The sequence below is a fragment of the Pseudophryne corroboree genome, chromosome 1 (assembly GCF_028390025.1).
Source record: "Pseudophryne corroboree isolate aPseCor3 chromosome 1, aPseCor3.hap2, whole genome shotgun sequence".
Lineage (NCBI taxonomy): Eukaryota > Metazoa > Chordata > Amphibia > Anura > Myobatrachidae > Pseudophryne > Pseudophryne corroboree.
This window is the reverse complement of record NC_086444.1, coordinates 512866599-512889665: the sequence shown is the minus strand read 5'-3', so window position 1 is coordinate 512889665 and position 23067 is coordinate 512866599. Positions and strand designations below refer to the sequence as shown.

Sequence of the window (23067 nt, the reverse complement as noted above, 5' to 3'; positions counted from 1 at the left end):
TGACAATAAAGGTTTGGGAGAGGAAAAATTGATTATTGGAAGTTGGAACAATAATACAAACAGAAACTAGCTGATGTCATAGAACAAATATATTTTGAATGCATTCATCACTTAATGTTTACATTAGGCAAATATAAAGTGAGACTGAAAATATAGGCTAGTTTTATATAGTCATGGAGAGTGGTGGAAATGTGAATTATTTTCCTATTTCTGTTTCATCATGTATCATAGGTAAACACACAGGATTTCCGATGCATTGTTCGAGAAGATGCTGTTCTTTATTTGTTGGAAATCCCAAAAGGAGACGAAGTAACCATTTTAGTCCAGAGCAAATATGATGGTAATATTGCATTATTACTACTGTGGCTATTAAATGGAGAATTTCATGACTTCTTTTTTTCTTCAATTGTCGACTGTAGAATCTTTTTCTCGTTGTTTTTTTTTTTTAACTTTTTTTTTAGCTTGCAAGAATCACTAGCAGGGAAATTACTGGGCACAAAACTTTTTAAACTGCCCTCAACAGAACAAGTTAATTCTTTGCATTACATGTATTCTAAATCAACAATTTCCAATATTTAACCCCATTCTTAAAGGATTCGCAAAAATGTATCTCACAATGCACAAGTTATCATTGTCACTTATGACCGAATCACATAGGTTTTTTTTTTCTGACCCCTGTACAAAAGGAATGTTTATATGTAGTATAATAATGCTCCTAACACCATACCAAAGATGCAATCATGGCTGACAGACTTTTTAGGCTTAAAAAGATTGGATAAAGTTAATGAGAATAAAACATCTGGACTGGATGAAGCAAATATGTGTGTCCTCAGTAGGTTCACTTATTGTCAAATAATTTCTTCTGATGTTAAAAGATTTCCTACAAAATTCAAATGGATCTGTTTTTGCTGGTGCAAATGGCAAGTTTTTTTCATACAGCGCACTCGCAGATAAGAATTTACGCAACTTGGTCGGACCTGTCTTTCCATGTAATTGGGTATTTTGGGGCCGCAACAATGTGAGTCTTTCTAAATCTCCATGCAGTTCTTTCTCATGCGTATGGAGACGTAGCATTGGGTTGGTGCAAGATACTAATGATAACATTTGTGGTGGATGGTGTAAAATCAGTGGGCCTCCCAGCTTTTCCACTTGCAGATGCACCGACCCCTGCATTAGCTAAATGGAACCTTGTATTAGCATAAGTTAGTAGAGCCATTTTGCATGCAACTTAGAATGATCACCTTAATATCTATGATTGGCAAACTGTTTGAGGGATTGTTAACTATTAGTTTAAAAAAAAAACTACCTGGAAGTCTGTGCTCAAAGAATAGTAATCAGTGGTCATAAAATGTTAATGGCTCATACCACAAATGTAGTAACTGCTGCAGCTATAAACAGAATTCTTTACTGTTCTGTGAGAACTTTATACTGCGGAATGGTGAAGGCAGATGTTTGGTAAAAAAATGAAGATCGTTGTTGGAAGAAGGAGATTTCCTGGCCTCTTTGTAGTAACTGCGGTATCTGGTTTGTACAACCCCCATGGGTCATGCAGCTGTCCACTGGTGTCTCAGGTGATCCAATGCTGCGCCCCTGGGGCGCAGCACAGATCACTAATGCAAGCAGGAGGCGTCTACTTATGTCAGTTGCCTCCTGCTGCATTAACATAATAGTGCATCTCTGCTGCTTCCGTGTAAGCAGCAGCGAATTGCACCTCCAACCACATCTGAATCAGGCCGTTTATTAGCATGTACATATCAAATGGTTATTTAGGATCTCCGTTATATTTGCTAAATAGATCCTTTTAGGGCTAGGTTTGTTTAGCATAAAATATGCTTTAGTGTATAATGTACGTAGACATTGGAAATTAGACACTAATGTATATTCTGATTTGTTCGCTTCTGACCGTTTGTCTCCTTTGAGACGCAATGTGGAGTGAGGGGGCAGTCTAAAGCAGAGCAAGTACACTAAGGATTTTCATATATGCAATTGAGGCAGATCCACAGGTGTCGGAGGGTTGATGCAAGTTCACAGTGATGATGAATATGGACAGCCCTAGCTAATTGTTAGTACTGAACAAGTTGCGTTTCTTTACTACTGATAGAAATCATTTCTTTGATCCTTGGATAGAACTCTAATCTAACACTCCTTTCCATTCTTTATAGTATACAAAAACATTCTTGCCTGTGGCCGAGGAGATTCATTCTTCATAAGGACTCATTTTGAATATGAAAAGGAAGCTCCACAGTTCCTAGGATTCACAAGAGGCGAGATTTTCAGGGTGGTTGATACATTATATGATGGGAAGTTGGGCAGCTGGCTGGCCGTTAGAATTGCCAATGAGCTGGAAAAAGGCATTATTCCAAGTAAAAGCAGGTATTCATTATAACATTTTTACTTCCCAGCTGACTTTTTGTTACATTTCACATTTGTAGCTTGTACAAAAAATCTTAGCTAATATTTTCACTCGTTTTTTTCTTCATAAATGTATACATCAGACTAGTTGGATAATTATTATCTATATTATCTATATGTTTAGCAGTTAGTAAAGCACTTTTTTGTTGTTGTCATTTTAAAGGATAGTTTATCTTTAAAGTAAACTTTCTGGTGACATCTCCCAACAAACAGAACTGTGCACGTAATATGCATGACAGTCTAGGAGAGGATACATATGTTTTTGTTGGTGGCTATAATGTAACATACAGTATGCTACTACATACATAATGCTGACAGAGTACATTTCTTTTTCATCCACTAGGGTTCACTGGAGTACTCTTGGGATATGGACGGCTTCCGTAGGAAACAGCACTGAATATTTAAATTTAGCACACTCCACCCCTCCATATCCCCGAGTACTTCAGTGTTTTTTCTGTGCTCGAAGTAGTAACAGCTCTGTGGCTGAGTCCACAATTACTTTGAATATTTTTTTTTTAGGATATTTTTTTTTCTATTTTATACACATCCCTTTCCCTCTTCCAAAAGGCAGGGTCAGGGATAGTGCAAGGCTGCTGATAGCAGCAGTGGCGTGTCGGTCCTCACTAAATGAGCTCCCTCACAGCCACACAGAGATCTCCTGCACACAGGCTGGCCGGCGCTTACTGAGAAGCCCCGTCGGAGCCTTACCACAGCAGCAGGAGTGAAGGTATGTGGAACGGGGCGGTCAGCTGCCGCCCCGCTGTGTGGGGACATTGTTTATATGCTGACGCCGGGATCCCTCTACAGCCCGCCGCCGCTACTCCGGCCGTCGCTACTCCGGCCGTCGCCAGCCCCACAGCTGCTCTGGCCGTCGCCAGCCCCCACCGCTGCTCCGGCCGTCGCCGGCCCTCACCGCTGATCCGGCGCTGCTCAGAGCGCTTCAATACGCGCTCCCCGCTGTCGGTCCCTGCTTCCCAATACCCGGCTCCCGCTGGCGGCCCCACACGCTGCTCGCTGCCGCCCGCACTGCACGGAGTACAGGGGGGGGGGGCATTACGGTGATATACAATAAGCGGCACGAGGGGTGATACCCTGCAGCAACAGCAGTATGCTAGGCTGCAGGGTTAATTACGCAGGATAAATGTCACTTTAAGGTGGTAACCTGTATTGTGATTATAACTTTAAGCATGGCAGCCATTTTTAACCATGCTTCCTGTGTCTTCCTCTGTGATTCCAGAACGTTCCAGTGCTACATCTCTACTCCACCGGAGGCGCAGGGGTGTTAGAGGGAATTTGGGATCACATTTCATAGTACTGGCCACGTGTACTGCACTTGGCCAGATATATATATATAGAGACACCTTCGTACTATTTTTACTGAGTCGTGCAAGTGTCTGTTTTTTGTGTATTGTATTGTCTGTCACCATAATGAGTAAGGCACCAGCAAAAACTAAAAAGCATAATTGCAAAGTCTGTAGCAGTGTGTTACCGGATGGATCTACCACATGTACAGTATGTTTTGTGGATTCGGTTCAGAATACAATTTCGGCTCCGGTTTTAAAGCCAATATCCTCCCCGAACCCTCCTTGGGAAATGCTAGCCAATGTACTGGCTGGGTTGCAATCAGAATTGACCGCCGCTCGACAGGAGCGGGAAACGGCAAGAGCTGAGTCTAGGGTGAGACCGCCAGAACTACCGGAGGTCTCTCAGCCTTGCGAAAGGTCCAAATCCATTTTGGGTAGACGGGATAAATTTCATATGTCTTATGATTTACCCGTTTCTGCTATGTTGCATTCTGACGATTCCATGCCAGACCTCACGGCACAAGATGAGGGTGGGGAGGGCGAAGTGGAGTCAGATAGTGAGGATTTTAACAGTTCCGGCATTGATAATCTCATCAGAGCGGTGCGTCAGTCTCTGAAGTTTACAGAAACTGAGGAGCCTCTCACAAATGATCAGGTCGTATTTACTAAACGACAAAGAACTCCAATAAGTTTTCCTGTGTCGGAGTCTCTTAATCAGATGTTAGTAGAAACACGACAGACTCCAGATAAACGGTTTTCTATACCTCGCAGATTTAAGTCTAGTTACCCGTTTCCAGACTCGGTGACCTGTACATGGGAGAATCCACCAATAGTTGATTCGTCAGTGTCGAAGCTTACAAAGAAATTAACCATACCAGTGCCAGCGGCTACTACGCTTAAAGACCCTTCAGACCGCAAAATAGAAACTATGCTAAAGTCCATGTATGTAGCAGCAGGAGTGCTGCTGAGACCTGGCTTGGTTGGTATCTGGGTCACTAAGGCGCTCATAGTATGGATAACAGAACTTAAGTCTGCCTTACATGACGAACACCTTATACTTCTTGCTGATCAAATGTGTGAGGCTGCAGAGTATCTCTGTACAGCTTCTACTGACGTCTGTCAGCTCACTTCTCGTATTTCATCGTCGCTAGTTACGGCACGACGAGCACTCTGGCTGCGTGCTTGGCAAGCGGAGGCAGAGGTCAAACGAGGTATAGAGACGTTACCTTACGATGGCAAGAAGTTGTTTGGTCCTGAATTGGACACATGGATTGCTGAGGCTACGGGAGGAAAGTCGGTTTTCTTACCATTGCCTCCACCGGTACCAAGAAGGAGGTACTCTGGACCTTCGTTCAAATCCTTTAGACCTCAGTCCTTTCGAGGACGTGGCAGAGGAACAGCCACGCCTGGTAGACGTGGTCGTGGACGTGGTTTCCAACAAACCAACACAAGTCGTCAGGACGCTAAGGTTACCGACAAGCCAGTGGCATGACGGGCTACCAGCCCATCTCGGTTCTCTGATTGTGGGAGCACGCCTTCAGACGTTCCAGTTGGCGTGGTTCCAGACATCCGCGGATGGGTGGATCCGCAATTTAGTGTTAAAAGGTTACAAAATAGAGTTCGACTGTCTTCCGCCACTGCGGTTTTTCAAGACCGGATTGCCTCTGTCGGACGACAAGAGGGCGGTTCTGCAAATTGCCATTCAGTCCCTACTGGATTCAGCAGTTTTGATTCCGGTCCCTGTACATCAACAGGGTCAGGGTTATTATTCCAGTCTGTTTGTGGTACCAAAGCCGGATGGCTCAGTCAGACCAATATTGAACTTAAAGGGTCTCAATCGGTACGTAACTTACTACAGATTCAAGATGGAATCTCTGCGTTCCGTGATTGCGGGTTAAGAGCCAAAGGAATTCATGATTGCGCTAGATCTCAAGGATGCGTACTTACACATTCCGATTTGGCAGCCTCATCAGAGATTCTTGCGGTTTGCGATAGGCCAAAACCATTACCAGTTTCAGGCTCTACCGTTTGGCCTATCGTCCGCGCCTCGGGTGTTCACCAAAGTGATGTCTGTGATGATAGCTCATCTCAGATCCCTGGGAGTGACAATAGTTCCGTATTTAGACGATCTGCTCATCAAAGCCCCGTCTCAACACATACTTCTCCAACATGCACTGCTAACGTACAATGTACTGGTTCACCACGGTTGGATTGTCAACTTCAAGAAATCACATCTAATTCCGTCTCAACGCCTGCAATTCCTAGGTATGATTTTCGATACGGTCAATCAAAGAATTTACCTACCACAACAGAAAGTACAGATTCTACGACATCTGGTACAATAAGTGCTCAAGCCACGCACAGTGTCGGTACATTTGTGCATTCGCCTCTTAGGCACAATGGTGGCAGCTTTCGAAGCGCTTCAGTTCGGAAGATTTCACTCACGTCCATTTCAACTGGATGTGCTCGCACAGTGGTCGGGCTCGCATCTGCAGATTCACCACAGGGTGAGGTTGTCGCCAAGGGCAAGGGTGTCTCTGCTCTAGTGGCTCAAGGAACACAATCTAACCGCAGGGAGACTGTTTGGCGGCTGGAATTGGATAATTCTAACGACGGACGCCAGTCTCAGAGGTTGGGGAGCTGTAGTTCAAAATTGTCAGCTCCATGGTCTCTGGGCGGATCACGAAAGATTGCTGTCTATAAATGTCCTGGAACTCCGCGCAATTTACAATGCGCTACGACAAGCAGTGCACATGCTTCGGTCTCACACTGTCCAGGTGCAGTCAGACAATGCGACGGCGGTCGCATACATCAACAAACAAGGAGGAACGAGAAGCCGCATGGCAATGCGGGAAGTAGCTCGAATCCTCAATTGGGCGGAATGCCATCAGGTGATATTGTCGGCAGTGTTCATTCCGGGAGTGGACAACTGGGAAGCGGATTATCTCAGTCGTCGGGATTTTCATCCAGGAGAATGGGCATTAAATCCAGAAGTGTTTCACATGTTGGTTCAGTGGTGGGGTTATCCTCAGGTGGACCTGATGGCGTCTCGACACAATCACCAAACGCTCCAGTATGTGTCCAGAACGAGAGATCCAAAGGCAGTGGCGGTGGATGCTCTCACCGTCGCGTGGCCGTACAGTCTTGTGTATCTGTTTCCACCGTTTCCGTTACTCCCTCTGGTGCTAAAACGGATCAAAAGAGAGTCTGTCACAGTCATACTAGTGGCGCCTCATTGGCCTCGAAGAGCTTGGTTCTCGGATCTCCGCGGACTACTCGCAGACGAACCTTGGCCGCTCCCTCTACGTCCGGACTTGTTACAACAGGGTCCGTTCCTTTACCCCGATTTAGCGCGGCTGCGTTTGACGGGGGGTCGGCTGTTGAGACCGCCCTCTTAAGAAGAGAGGGCATTCCAGAATCGGTTATACCAACCGTGTTACGAGCTAGGAAGCCAGCTACGGCAGCTCATTATTACAGAATTTGGCGTGCCTATATAGGTTGGTGTGAAACTCGTAAGTTTCCGACATCATCTTTCAAGTTATCCCGTCTTCTGTTATTTCTACAAACGGGGTTGGATGGAGGACTGCGTTTATCTACACTAAAGGTGCAGGTATCTGCGTTGTCAATTTATTTTCAAAGACGATTGGCTCTGTTGCCGTCGGTACACACACTTTTCTGCAGGGTGTCCTCAGAGTACAGCCTCCATTCATTCCACATACAGCGCCATGGGACTTGAATCTGGTTTTTGGTTTTAGATTTCTTACAGTCTTCATATTTTGAACCCTTACAGCAAGTGGATATAAAGTTTCTCACTTGGAAAACAATTTTTCTTCTAGCCTTAGCTTCGGCAAGGCGTGTTTCAGATTTGGGTGCCTTGTCATGCAAGCCACCGTATTTGGTGTTTCATGATGACAGAGCGGAACTTCGGACGAATCCCGCTTTCTTACCAAAGGTAGTGTCATCTTTTCACATCAATCAACCAATAGTAGTTCCTCTGTTGACAGCACATTCTGGAACTCTGGATGTGGTACGAGCATTACGCGTTTATGTATCCCGAACGTCTTCAGTTCGTAAGACGGATACGTTGTTTGTTCTCTATGATGCTGCCAAGATGGGTTGGCCAGCGTCTACACAAACCTTATCCAGATGGATAAAACTGACCATACGTCAGGCTTACCTTCATGCTAGGTTACAGCCGCCTACATCAGTAACAGCTCATTCCACACGTTCTGTGGGAACTTCATGGGCAGCTGGTCGGGGAGCTTCTACGACGCAGCTTTGCCGTGCGGCTACATGGTCTTCAGTGCACACGTTTGTGCGCTTTTACAAGTTTGATACGTTTGCGGCATCAGTATCTAGCTTTGGCCGCCTAGTGTTACAGGTGCCAAACAGCTCTCCCGCCCACGGGGGAAGCTTTGGTACGTCCCAAGAGTACTCCAGTGACCCCTAGTGGATGAAAAAGAAAATAGGATTTTGGTACTTACCAGGTAAATCCTTTTCTTTGAATCCATAGGGGGCACTGGACGCTCACCCAGAGCAGTTTTACCTGGTTTGTGGTAAGTTCTGAGGATCTTATGGTAACACACTCTCACCGACTGGTTCAAATTATCAAGTGCTGGTTATGGTGTCAACTGTTTAGTTGTCAGTAACGTTATGTGTCAACTTCGTTGTTGTCCGTTATGTTATATGTAATACTCCATTGTCAACCTCTCTATAGTTCCTGTTCGGCTCAGTAAAAAACACACTGAGGTACTCGGGGATATGGAGGGGTGGAGTGTGCTAAATTTAAATATTCAGTGCTGTTTCCTACGGAAGCCGTCCATATCCCAAGAGTACTCCAGTGCCCCCTATGGATTCAAAGAAAAGGATTTACCTGGTAAGTACCAAAATCCTATTATCAGCATGTTTAATGTTGACTTGTAACAGGTTAACAATATTTAAATCTAACCCCAGTGGCAATGTCGACATGTCATATGTTCACATTTTGTCCAAGTTAACCTGTTAGATTTTGGCATTTTAACCATGTAAGCATCCTAATATTCAACATTCTGGGTGCTGACATGGTGAATGCGTACCATCTAGGATGGTGGTTCTCAACTTCAGTCCTCAAGGGGTGTGGTTCATAGGGTCGACAGTAACTAGGCCGACCACTATTGGTCGACAGCGACTAGGTCAACACGGCCATGGACTAGGTCGCCATGGAAAAAGTTTGACTTGAGGTTTTTTTGTGTGTGCCGTTTTCTTCGTAAAGTGACCAGGAACTCCAATTAGTGCACCGTATCCCCTGCACTCGGCGCTGGGATAGTAATCATCCCACCTGTACCCACAGTCAGAATTCCACAAAGCATGACCTGCTGGGAGCACTTGACGGTTGGAGTTGAGAACAGTTGGTCTAGGAGACCTCACTCCTTTCACCACTGCAATGCTTCTTCTTGCAATTCTGTCCTTACAGTATTATGCTTTTATTAGAAACTGGATGAGCTCTGTTTTCAATCTGAGCTAATTAGAACAGTTGTCCACATGATTCTAATTGATTGATTTCCTTATATCCTCCTTTATCTTTGAATTTGTTAAAAATAAATGAAGGTCAAAATATAAAAGCACACACAAGTTTGGATACACAAAGATTGTATTACATATTAATATATATACAGGTTGAGTATCCCATATCCAAATATTCCGAAATACGGAATATTCCGAAATACGGACTTTTTTGAGTGAGAGTGAGATAGTGAAACCTTCGTTTTTTGATGGCTCAATGTACACAAACTTTGTTTAATACACACAGTTATTAAAAATATTGTATTAAATGACCTTCAGGCTGTGTATATAAGGTGTATATGAAACATAAATGAATTGTGTGAATGTACACATACTTTGTTTAATGCACAAAGTTATAAAAAATATTGTATAAAATGACCTTCAGGCTGTGTGTATAAGGTGTATATGTAACATAAATGCATTCTGTGCTTAGATTTAGGTCCCATCACCATGATATCTCATTATGCTATGCAATTATTCCAAAATACGGAAAAATCCAATATCCAAAATACCTCTGGTCCCAAGCATTTTGGATAAGGGATACTCAACTTGTAATGCATGCTTGTGAATTATAACATTGTCAGTCCTGAAGTGCATGGGTTTTCTCAAGAGCAGGTGTATTGCTGACACCTGAATTCATAACAAATAAATTGTTGCATAAACAGTATGATTTAATTTGTACATTATTTTGGTACCATGCCAGCCCATGATGATTTATATCAGGATCATTAATGTTCCTAATGCTGGGTACCCACTGGAGTGATTTGTCCCCTGACCCGCCGTTGCACCAACCCGAGCAGCCAAATACATAATTTACACCCACCTACCAATCGGCCACTCGATATGTCGGTCCTAATATCACAGCTAGGTGGCCATTTGAAATTGACCACCCAGCTGTAGTGTCAGTCCCTGCAGCATTTGTATGTACACACAGCCAGATGCAGTGATATACCTGCCGGTAAATCAGGTAGCATCGGCTGTGCTGCATGGATGATGCAATATGTCTGTGAACGACGTTGTGTACACCTGCCAATCTGCAAGTGATAAATCGTCCGCTCTATTGATCTATCGTCCAGTGTGTACCCAGCATTAGATGGCTGTTTCTGTCATTATTGTTGTGCTTCTTTTTTTTTTTAAATCATTAACTACTTTAAAGAACTACAGCCAGAGAATATTTAATATTCTGTGTGTATTTACATTTGATACATGTCGTATTATCATATCCTTCAAATTGATAGCTTTATTTTGTTGTGTGAGTGTGTGATGCGATGCGTATTACTTGGCTACCATAATTTGTGTTTATAGTGTAGTTATGCTTTTATGTTTTAGAGCTGACCAGTTGGCCAGTGTGCAGAATGCACAGAGAGGGGCAGCTGGGGACAGGGCAGACTTCTGGAAAAATCGAGGCCAAAGGGCAGGGGCAAAAAAGAATGCAAAAAAGGGGCGAGATGACCTAACGTCCATGTCATGGATCAGCACCAAATTCCCTTCCTATGAGAGAGTCCTGCTGCGGGAAGGTATGAGAGAGCATTTACATGTTTATTTTTCTTCAAAAAGTTAAAAAAATAATAATCTGAAATCTATTTTGCAAACTTTACTCAAATGTTAGCCATGGTCAGCCACTGTTATTCTCTTTTATTTATAAGGCGTCACAAGGATTCTTTAGGTACAGACTGTATATAAATTCAGATAGATATATAAATACAATGAGCAGCCAGCATAGTTATGTAGAGAAGACAAAGGTGAAAGTGTCTTGCCCAAATATATAGATATGCAATATATGTGTGTGTTTATATATGTATATATATATGTGTATGTGTGTATGTTTGTTTGTTTGTTTGTATGTATGTATGTATGTATGTATGTATGTATGTATGTACACACACGTTTCTTCCACCATCAATTAGTATTTGCCATTGAAGAGGTAACCGCTATAACACTTTGCTAGAAAGATCACATGGGCCTATGGCTATTTCAGTTTGTAGTGACATTAACTGGAAATGTCAACTAATGTTATGTTGGTGTTCTTGTTGCAGCTGGCTTTAAAAGACCGGTTGTGGTGTTTGGGCCAATTTCAGATGTAGCAATGGAGAAACTTGCAAACGACATGCCAGATCTATATCAAATAGCCAGTAAGTGGTGATCTGTTCACACATGCAGTGCCAGTCTGTTTTATTATAGTATACAGTCTAGAACAAATGTGAGCATTATTTCTATTTCACTATTCCAGAGACTGAGCCTAAAGATGCTGGTTCAGACAAGTCGAATGGAGTAGTGCGGCTGAATACAGTTAGACAGATCATTGAACAGGTAAGTGGTAACAGCCAATCCGTTTGGTATTATGTAAAGGAATTGTTATGCCTGAAGATTTAGGTTAAATTGTGAATTCTAACATGATTACTATGGATGGACTTTTCTTATTGCTGCCTTTATGCTTTACATGTAAAGTAGAATTGACATATGATAAGATAGCACGGGCTCCTGATTGCATGTTCATGACATTCCTTTAAGTAATTTCTTTGCCCAGTGGATATCCAATGCATGGCACAAGTTTTAGTTGTTACAAACTGTTTTTATATAATATATAGGTATCTTGATGATAGTGCCAATAAAGCACTGAAAGGTTGATTATCAAACCTTGTGTTTGTACCTCTTCGGTTTCTGAGCTGAGTGCCGAACCTAAGATGCATTGTGTGTGTGTGTGTGTGTATATGTATGTGTGTGTATATGTATATGTATGTGTGTATATGTATGTGTGTGTATATGTATATGTATGTATGTGTATGTATGTATATATATATATATATATATATATATATATATATATATATATATATATATATATATATATATATATATATATATATATATATATATATAAATCAATCATACAAATTCAGCACTCGCCTAATTCCCATTTGGTCAGTCCCTACACTGACTTACACAAATCTGAGCAATGCTCACAGGCATCTTTTGGATTTTAAATACACAGCATGCTATTATAATGTGTTTAGGACCTGTCCCACTCTTTTAAAGAGACAGGAACCACACCCAAGCATATCAGTAAAAACACCTGGGGAATTTCTTAACATTTAATTTACATATGGACAATAGGGGTGCAAGAAAGATTATACATATAATACACACATAACGCTCCCTTGCTTCACTCAACAATTGCGTCCTGGTGCCTTCCTGGAAACCCTGACGAGCCCGGCAGGGTCCGGTTGTATGGAAGCGTGTGGCGGCACTCTAGACAGCTAAATACAAAATGAAAGATGTCCCGTTGTGATCAACGTTTCAACGCTTTATTTGTGTCTTTTCATCAGGATACTGATATGTGAGTTTACTGATGAAAAGGCACAAATACTTCATTGAAACGTTGATCACAACGGGACGTCGTTTTGTATGTTTCGGGGACATGCTCCCTTTCATCAGCACTTCAACGAAACATTGAATACACCAGCTTGATTTTTCTACAAAGTTTCAGGGGGCTGTCTCTGTTTGTTCTCTGCATTGGTGTTTTGTCCCTAGTGGAGAGCACCGGAGCAAGGAGCCCCAAGGGGGAGTAGGCGGTCCGGAGCTGTGGCATCTATCTATATATTTATTTGTAAACAGAATTCTGCAAGATGGGGTTTGTCTAAGTTTCCCATGTCCAAGATTCCCAAGCTTAAATCCGTAGCACTAATAGAGGATCCCCAGAATTGCTGTAACTTTTACATTGCTTTTATATGCAGCTGGTGGTCGGGAGTGGGAAAATAAGCCGTATTAATAAAGGATTTAATAAAAAAATTTTTTTACGTCACCTGGTTCATGTTTTTTTAATATTTATATACTTTAACTTTTTTCTATTTACAAGGATAAACATGCTTTAATGGATGTGACCCCTAAAGCAGTAGACCTGTTAAACTATACTCAGTGGTTCCCTATAGTAGTATTGTTCATCCCTGACAGCAAGCAAGGAGTCAAAACTATGAGAAATAGATTGTGTCCGATGTCAAACAAAAGTTCTCGCAAGTTATATGACCAGGCAAATAAGCTGAAGAAGACATGTGCTCATCTTATTACAGGTCAGTACATTTTTAAACCAAATTATATTACCCTGTCACTGGACTGTTTTAAAGCAAAGTAATAGTATCACATTGTAGTCCATTTCCAATGTATGCAAAACTTCCCTTATCCATCTGCAGTCTCTCTTTATACTTCACAAACTGCTTTCCTTTATATTAAGATGACTTTTAGTGACACTGGTGCTTACCATAAGGGCCTGAATATTAGTACACAATCCCTATGATTAAAAATATAGCCTTCATATAAAAGCGGACTGTTCATTTATTTTTTTACTTACCAACAGTAGCAGGTGTCATATTGTTCCTCCATGGGGCTATATTCCATACTGTGTAAAATATAAAGACAAAATACTGGAACTGTCAAGAATGATTGATATGATTGTGAATTTGTGATTTTCATTCAAACGTCACAAACAGAGAATACAAAATGAAAGAAAAAAAATCACATGCAATACAGAAGGCATCATTTATTTACTCGAGTGCTCCTGTGGGCTCCAATACATTGGACAAACAAAGAGAAAAATTAAAACCCGAATTGCAGAGCACATCTTTAATAATATAAAAAGAGGACTAACAACACACAGCCTCTCAAAACATTTTCTGGATGTCAAGAATAAAAACCAAACAGACCTTAAATTTATGGGAAAAATTGGAGAGGTGGAGACTATTGTAAAGAATTACCAAGAAAGAAAACCAAATGGATATTTTTCTACAAACTTTGCAGCCCAATGGATTAAACATTGACTTCGATTTAGATGCCTTTTTGTAACAAATAATGGACACATAGTCTTCAACAATCTTCTATTTATTGTTTCTATTTTTCACATCATTACTATATTTTCAATAAACTTACACACCTTAGTGCAATACCTGATACATTTTTGATGCACGTTTTTATGCAGGTTAACACCTGATATAAATACAGGTGATGGGGATTATAAACTATCCCGCTCCTGCTGCTATATTTTACCTAATAAGCTAATTGCTTTTTAATTATACTACTAAAACAGAGACCTTTTAACTATAAAAAGGAGATCCCAGATCAGGGGCGGTATCCTTGACAAAGGGCTTACAAGCCCGAAACGCGTTGGAAACCCACTAGACGCCGCGCGCAAGACGCTCAGTGACACCAAAGCGCTATGCTGACCACCAGTGCTCAAATTCACATTGAAGAGTGAGGGAACCAGCAGGTGGGAGGATCGATGTCGCCAGAGGTTAGTAAAAGCTAGGGATAGGTAGTCAACTTGCATCCCTCTGATCACTCGTATGTGGCCCCAGCCACCGACATTTCATACACCGGAACCCGCCTTCTAAATGCATGGACTCACTGCTCCCCAATTACTCATAAAGGAGCTGTAAACGCTATACTAACCATTTTTATTTTACAGGTATGGCATTTTTATATAAATTTTTACATACATTCTTCACCATTATCTATATATTATACATACGGATAGTTTAGTTTTAATTTTTCATAAGCGCTCCTCACATTTACGTTTTTTATGATTGTGAATTAAATATTTAAATAGTAGCTGATGTTTAAAACAAAAAAACCACAACATTCGGTATCATTTCTTTTCAGTGCATGAGGCTCAATTTAGAAATACATAAATGCATTACCCAGAGTTGGTGCAATTATCATGTAGCGTTAAACCACCAGAGCAGAAACACCCTGCGGTGGTTGGTGTTTTACCATATGTTTGAATGTGTATGTAACTGCTATCTTTGCATTGCTATTATTATGTAGGATACATGTTTCGTTTGCTGGGCCATTATTGTGTGCTGGGGAAATTTGTTTTTGTTCTTTAGCCATAGGGAACACATGGATAATAGCGGGTATAGGCTGGAGTCTGGGCACCAAACAGTTAAGCTTTCTTTCCCAGCAGCCCAGGCTCCCTATCCCCTATACCCAGGGATGGACTGGGACCTCTTTTCGGCCCCGGCATCCATGTGCGATGTAAAAGGTGCGCACAGACACTGCTAATGGGCTGTGCTGCGAGTCAGGGGCTGTGGACTTGTGTCATGACCCCATATTGCTTAGCAATGGGGTACGCGCAACGTAACAGGGTTACGAGGTAATTGCTCATGGAGGCGTGCCGCGAGTTAGGGGACATGGACTCATGACATGCCCCCATATTGCTTAGCAATGGGTGGCAGTGGGAGACAAACCAGAGAACCGTAAGCTGCGCTGCAAGTAGCCATCTTAGCTCTCTGTTGACGGACCGGCCAACCAGCCCATCGGTCCTTCTGGCATTTACCAGAAGTACCGTATGGCCAGTCCAGCAATGCCTATACTCGCCCCTCAGCCACAGGCATCCAGTTTCCGTTTGTTGCCTCGTGGAGAAGGGCATTGTTTTTACAGTGGCTGCTTTTAAGCAGCTTCTTCATATGTTTTTCTTTTTCTTTTATTTTCACTTTTATTTTACATTTACTCAAGCAGGCAATGAGTCAGCGCCGGAGGCATCCATACTGCCACTCCAACTATTCCCAGCGCCGGTGACCACAGCACTGGTGACTGAATCAATGACTTAGGCCATGTACCAGAACACAGTAAGGAAGCTGCAGCCGGTACAGGAAAGGGAGCCGTACACATTGCGGCTGTCAATGCAAGTGAGGTACACCACCGGTGTTGCTGGCAGTGGGGGTACAGGTTGTCTCCACACCCCCAATAAACCACCAGGGTGATTCTTATGGTAGCAGGGCACTATACTGTGTAGTGGACATTACCCTGGGTTCCAGGCCATATGTGGGAGGTAGACTTTCCCTGATAGCCCGTCCTACCCGCCCGCCTTTGGAGCTTTCCCTCCGGAAGGCATCTTGCCACTGTTTATACTTCTCTCTCTCTCTCTCCCTTCATGAGACGCTGGGCGGCAGTCTTTTTAGCACATTGCCTCACTCAGCACCTCAACAGAGAGAAGCATGGGTTGCTTTCTTCCTGACTCTAGCAAGTCAGGTTGTACATTTAGCTCCTTCCTTCTCTGTTGGGTTTGGATTGTTGGGCGCTATTTGCTATTTCCCCATTGGTCTTTTGCATTGAATGTTGTATGCATGTATTTTTAAGTCTTTAAGAGTACTATATTTATTTTCTACATGGGCGCTACATTTTAGTGCATTCTGTGTTTAGCCTCTATTCTGTGTCTGTTTGTTTTCCTTACTTTATGTGCACAGACTACTGTTTATTTGTACATGCAAACCAGGGGAATTTCATGGCATCCCTAGATATGCATGATACCTACTTGCATATTCCCATACAGGTCAGTCATCAGCACTTCCTCAGGTTTGCAGTACAGGAGGAACAATTTCAGTTTCAGGCATTGCCATTTGAACTTTCCACAGGTGGCGGTCATGACAGCACATCTTTGATTCAGAGGAGTCAAAATCCAGCCTTATCTGGACTACCTTCGTCTCCTGGCCTAGTCAACGGATGTCCACAAGGATCACATCTGTCTCACGGTGGACCTCCTTCAGCATTATGGATAGATCATCAACTGGTTTAAATACATCTCAGAAGATGCCACATTCAGGAGTCTTACTGGATTCCATGGTCCAGCGGGAGTTCCTTCCCTTGGACAGGCTTTGGTCCTTACAGACCAACTTTTTTTCATTTTTTGGCCACCATCAAGTATCAGTACACTTTTGCATGCAGATCCTGGGCTCTCCAGTCTCCACCTTTAACATGGTGATATATATCCAGCTTCACTCCTGTCCTCTTCAAATGGAGATTCTAACCCGCTGCAACAAGTCCCATCTGAAACTCAGGTCACAGACTATTGTTTTCTCTCAAGAGGTACGTCACTCCCTTTTGTGGTGGATCCACCAGTCTTCAGGGAGGGGGGATGACATGTCGTCGAACATTTCAAGGTAGGTGGACAGTTCAGGAGAGCCACTGACCAATCAATATTCTGGAGCTTCAAGCTGTCTACAGAGCTCTTTGCCTAGCATTGACCTGTTCAGGTGCAGTCCGACAATGTGACAGCCATCGCCTACATAAACAATAAGGACAGAATTCGCAGTCTGTGCACCATGAATGAGGTGAGTCTCATTGTTCAATGGGCAAAACCTCATCTTCCAGTTCTGTTGGCAGCTTACATTCCTGGGGTCCAAAATTCGGCGGCGGACTTCGTAATATGGGATGGCTCTTGAGACATTGTTCCTGAGAGCTAAAGGGTTCTCATGGTCGGTCATTTGTACCTTGCTTAATGCCTGGAAAGCATCTTCTGTCAGGATTTATCACTGGATTTAAATGACCTACTTTAGCTGGTATTCGATGGATGGCTTCAACCCTAGATCATTCTGACACTCGCGAGTCCTGTATTTCTTGCAGGCAAGTATGGATTTAGGCCTCTGCCTTCCCTTGTTAAAGTACAGTTTTTATCTCTCTCTGTTCAATTCCTCCGGCAGATTGCAGTTTTGCCTGATGTACGGACCTTTTTTGCATGGTGTCCTCCATGTGCAACTATCATTTGCTCCCCCGATGGCTCCATGGAACTCATCTTTGGTTCTTCATGCTCTTCATCATCCACCTTTGAGCCTTTGGACACATTAGACATCTGCTGGCTTACATGGAAAACAGTATTTTTCCTTGTCAATGCATTGGCCCATAGAGTGTCTGACTTTAGCACCTTGTCTTGTCGCTCACCTTTTTTTTTTTTTTTCGGACCTGGCTGTTCTTAGGACGTGATTAGGCTATCTCCCTAAGGTAGTTTCCAGATTTGATATCAGGAGATCATGGTCTGGATTCTTTACCAGAGGAGGCCTCCTTGGATGTCTATAAAACGTATTCTCTTTGTTCTGTATGACTTTCACAAATGGTGCTGGCCAGCTACTAAGCAGACTTTGGCCAGATGGTTGTCTATCCACTAAGCTTATGCCATTTATTCACTATGGCTAAAAAGGAAAAGAGATTTATCTTCTTACCTGTTAAATCCCTTTTTAATCCATAGGAAACATAGGGTGCCCACTCTGATCTACCTGGCTTGGTTTTTTGTTTGCACTATTACTGTTTCCCCTTTTCACATACACTGTGTGTTTTGAACTGCATGTGCCGGTCTGCCTTCTCCTTCCTCTTGCTCCTTGCCTTGGGTTCGTTATTTTGACTGGATACCTGTGGGTGGGGGTGGGAGTGGGGTATTGGGGAGAGGGATCCTGGGCTGCTGGGAAAAATCTCAACTGTTCGGTACCCAGACTCCAGCTTACCAGCCTATACCCAGTTTATTCCTGTGTTCCATTTGGAGTTGAAGAAAATAATTTTAACAGGTAAGAACATAAATCTCCTTTCTCTTATGTCCTAGAGGATGCTGGGGACTCCAAAAGGACCATGGGTATAGACGGGATCAGCAGGAGACATGGGCACACTATAAGACTTTGAATGGGTGTGAACTGGCTCCTCCCTCTATGCCCCTCCTCCAGACCTCAGTTAGATTCTGTGCCCAGAGAGACTGGACACACACTAGGGGAGCTCTCCTGAGTTTCTCTGAAAAGACTTTGTTAGGTTTTTTATTTTCAGGGAGACCTGCTGGCTACAGGCTCCCTGCTTCGTGGGACTGAGGGGAGAGAAGTCAGACCTACTTCTTCTGAGTTAAGGGCTCTGCTTCTTAGGCTACTGGACACCATTAGTTCCAGAGGGTTCGATCACTTGGTGCGCCTAGCTGCTTGTTCCCGGAGCTGCGCAGTCAACCCCCTCACAGAAGCCAGAAGAAAGAAGCCGGGTGAGTATAAAGAAGTACAGAAGACTTCAGTGACGGCAGAAGACTTCAGTAACGAGGTACCACGCAGCGGTCGCACTGCGCGCCACGCTCCCACACACAGACGGCACTTGTAGAGTGCAGCGGGCACGGGGGGCGCCCTGGGCAGCATGTTACTGAAGGATAAAACTGGCAAAGTATATATGTTATAAGTGCCTAGGCACTAAATTATAGCCCCCGCCAGTATAAATATTAAGATTTTGAGCGGGAATACAGTGCGCCAGTGAGGGCGTGGCTTAGCCCCCACAGCTTACCAGCGCCATTTTCTCTTCACAGGCGGCAGAGAACGCTGTCCCGGACCTCCACTCTCCTGAACAAGTAACAGGGAGCAAAATGGGGGGGGGGCACAGTAATTTGGTGCTATTAACCCTTTTATGAACAGCGCAGACATCTGATATTTGATTTCAGTACTGAAATAGGTGCTGGGGTGTGAGCTGGTAAACTCCCTCTGTGTTTCTCTAACAGGCTTCCCTGTGGGTCTGTCCCCTATAGCCAGTGTTTGTGCGTGTCGGTACATGTGTGTCGACATGTCTGAGGCTGAGTGCTCCTCCCCGGAGGATGTTGCTGGGGGCGTAGATAAGGAGTTGGGAGTGACTCTGTCTGCACCGCCGACTGCTGATTGGGTGAATGTGTTGAGTACATTGAATGCAAATGTTGCGTTGTTGACTAAAAGACTGGATAAATCCGATTCTCAGACACAAACGTGGAGAAAATCCATGGAGGACGCCTTGTCTCAGGTACAGGCCCCCTCAGGGTCACAAAAGCGTTCATTTACCCAGATGGCGGATACGGATACCGACACGGACTCTGATTCCAGTGTCGACTATAGTGAGGCCATTTTACATCCAAAATTGGTTAAGAGTATTCCGTACAGGATTGTGGCAATTAAAGATGTGTTACTTATTTCTGAAGTGCCTGCTGTTCCAGATACAAGGGTTTGTTTGTATAAGGGAAAGAAGCCTGAGGTGACGTTTCCCCCCTCTCATGAACTGAACGCTCTTTGTGAAAAAGCTTGGGAATCTCCTGATAAAAGATGGCAGATTCCCAAGAGAATTCTAATGGCTTATCCTTTCCCCTCTGATGATAGGGAAAAGTGGGAGTCTTCTCCCAATGTGGACAAGGCTCTATTATGGCTGTCCAAGAAGGTGGCGCTTCCGTCTCCCGACACTGCTGCCCTTAAGGACCCTGCGGATCGTAAGCAAGAAACGACCTTAAAGTCCATTTATGTCACTACGGGTGCTCTGTTCAGACCTGCCGTGGCATCAGCATGGGTGAGTAGTGCTATTGGTAAGTGGGCTGATAATTTGGCATCTGTCATGGATACCCTGGATAGGGATAACATTCTTTTGACTCTTGGTTATATCAGGGACGCTGCAGCTTACCTAAAGGATGCGGCGAGGGATATTGGCCTTTTGGGATCAAGGGTCAATGCCATGGCAGTATTGGCCAGGAGAGCGCTGTGGATTCATCAATGGAATGCTGATGCTGACTCTAAGAAGGCTATGGAAGCTCTCCCATATAAAGGTAGTGTCTTGTTTGGTGACGGCCTCGCTGATCTGGTGTCTACGGCTACAGCGGGTAAGTTATCCTTTCTTCCTTATGTTCCTGCACAACAGAAAAAGACACCCCATTATCAGATGCAGTCCTTTCGGCCTAATAAATACAAAAAAGGAAGAGGGTCATCCTTCCTTGCCTCTAAAGGTAGAGGAAGGGGAAAAAGGTCGCCTGCAGTGCCAGGCTCCCAGGACCAGAAGTCCTCCCTGGCTTCTGCCAAGTCCACCGCATGATGCTGGGGCTCCCCTACGGGAGTCCGTACCGGTGGGGGAGCGTCTCCGACTCTTCAGTCAGGTCTGGTTTCACTTGGGCCTAGATCCTTGGGTGTTAGACATAGTGTCCCAAGGGTACAAACTGGAGTTTCAGGAGGTGCCCCCCCCACCGATTTTTCAAATCAGCCTTGCCAGTTTCTATCCCAGAAAGAGAAGTAGTGAGTGCTGCGATACAAAAGCTGTGTCAACAGAGTGTCATTGTCACGGTACCCCCGTCTCAACGGGGAGAAGGGTTTTATTCGAGCCTCTTTGTCGTACCAAAGCCGGACGGCTCAGTCAGACCGATCCTGAACCTAAAATCCCTCAATCTGTATTTTAAAACTTTCAAGTTCAAGATGGAATCTCTTCGAGCAGTGATCTCCAGTCTAGAAGGGGGAGATTTTATGGCGTCAGTTGACATAAAAGATGCCTACTTACATGTCCCAATATATCCTCCGCATCAAGCTTTCCTGAGGTTTGCGGTGCAGGATTGTCATTACCAATTTCAGATGTTGCCGTTTGGTCTTTCCACGGCCCTGAGGGTCTTCACCAAAGTAATGGCGGAAATGATGGTACTCCTACGCAAGCAGGGTGTCACAATTATCCCGTACTTGGACGACCTCCTGATAAAGGCGAGATCAAAGGAGCAGATGCTAAGAAAAGTGGCTCTCTCCCTGACGATTCTACAACAACATGGCTGGATTCTAAATTTGCCAAAATCACAGTTGATTCCGACAACTCGGCTGTCTTTCCTGGGCATGATTCTGGACACGGAACTGCAGAAATTATTTCTCCCAGCGGAAAAGGCTCTGGAAATCCAGACTATGGTCAAGTAGATTCTGAAACCGGCATGGGTTTCGATTCATCAATGCACTTGGGTGCTGGGCAAGATGGTGGCAGCTTACGAAGCCATTCTGTTTCGCAGGTTTCATACCCGGATGTTTCAGTGGGACCTGTTGGACAAGTGGTCCGGGTCTCACCTGCACATGCACCCAGAAAATAAGTCTATCTTCCAGACCAGAATATCTCTCCTGTGGTGGCTTTAAAGTTCTCACCTCCTAGACGGACGCAGGTTCGGGATCCAGGATTGGGTCCTGCTGACCACGGATGCAAGTCTCCAAGGCTGGGGAGCAGTCACACAAGGAAGAAGTTTCCAGGGAAAATGGTCAAGCCAGGAAGCTTGTCTACACATAAACGTTCTGTAATTAAGAGCCATTTACAACGGCCTTCTGCAAGCAGAACACTTTCTTCGGGGTCTACCTGTCCTGATTCAGTTGGACAACGTAACAGCGGTGGGGTACATAAACCGCCAGGGTGGAACAAAGAGCAGAGTGGCGATGGCGGAGGCTGCAAAAGTTCTCAGCTGGGCGGAAAAGCACGTGAGCGCTCTGTCAGCGGTATTCTTTCTGGGCGTGGACAACTGGGAAGCAGACTTCCTCAGCAGACATGATCTCCATCCAGGAGAGTGGGGTCTTCATCAAGAGGTCTTTACAGAAGTGACAAGTCGTTGGGGAATTCCTCAAATAGACATGATGGCGTCTCGCCTCAACAAGAAGCTTCTGAGGTATTGTTCCAGGTCAAGGGACCCTCAAGCCAGTTCAGTGGACACCCTGGTAACTCAGTGGGTGTTTCAGTCGGTATATGTGTTCTCTCCACTTCCACTCATTCCAAAAGTGTTGAGGATCATAAGAAGAACAAGGGTTTAGGCGGTACTCATCGTTCCAGATTGGCCACGGAGGGCCTGGTATCTGTATCTTCAGGAATTGCTCATAGAAGATCCTTAGCCTCTTCCTCTCAGAGAGGATATGTTACTACAGGGGCCATGCGTCTTCTGAGGACTTACCGCGGCTGCGTTAGTCGGTGTGGAGGTTTAACGTCAAATCCTAGCTCGAAAGGGTATTCCCGGGGAAGTCATCCCCACTCTCCTTAAGGCTAGAAAGGAGGTCACGGCGAAGCATTATCACCGTATTTGGAGAAAGTATGTGTCTTGGTGTGAAGCCAAGAAAGCTCCTACGGAGGAGTTTCAGCTATGTCGTTTCCTTCATTTTTTGCAGGCAGGCGTGGATGCAGGCCTGAAATTAGGTTCCATTAAAGTTCAAATTTCAGCTTTATCTATTTTCTTGCAGAAAGAATTGCCCGCCCTTCCAGAGGTTCAGACTTTCGTGAAGGGAGTGCTGCACATCCATCCTCCGTT

General features: G+C 44.1%; 1 protein-coding gene across 5 annotated transcripts in view; it reads left to right on the top strand.

Annotated features, from left to right (window-relative positions):
* TJP2 (tight junction protein 2) overlaps positions 1 to 23067 on the top strand; it is a 215271-nt gene that overhangs the window by 177239 nt on the left and 14965 nt on the right. For all 5 annotated transcript variants that reach the window (XM_063913912.1, XM_063913914.1, XM_063913911.1 and 2 more), the window contains 6 exons: positions 232 to 340; positions 2163 to 2373; positions 10587 to 10774; positions 11294 to 11389; positions 11488 to 11567; positions 13114 to 13324. In XM_063913912.1, the coding sequence (XP_063769982.1) occupies positions 232 to 340; positions 2163 to 2373; positions 10587 to 10774; positions 11294 to 11389; positions 11488 to 11567; positions 13114 to 13324 (895 nt within the window). The remainder of the gene's footprint in view (positions 1 to 231; positions 341 to 2162; positions 2374 to 10586; positions 10775 to 11293; positions 11390 to 11487; positions 11568 to 13113; positions 13325 to 23067) is intronic.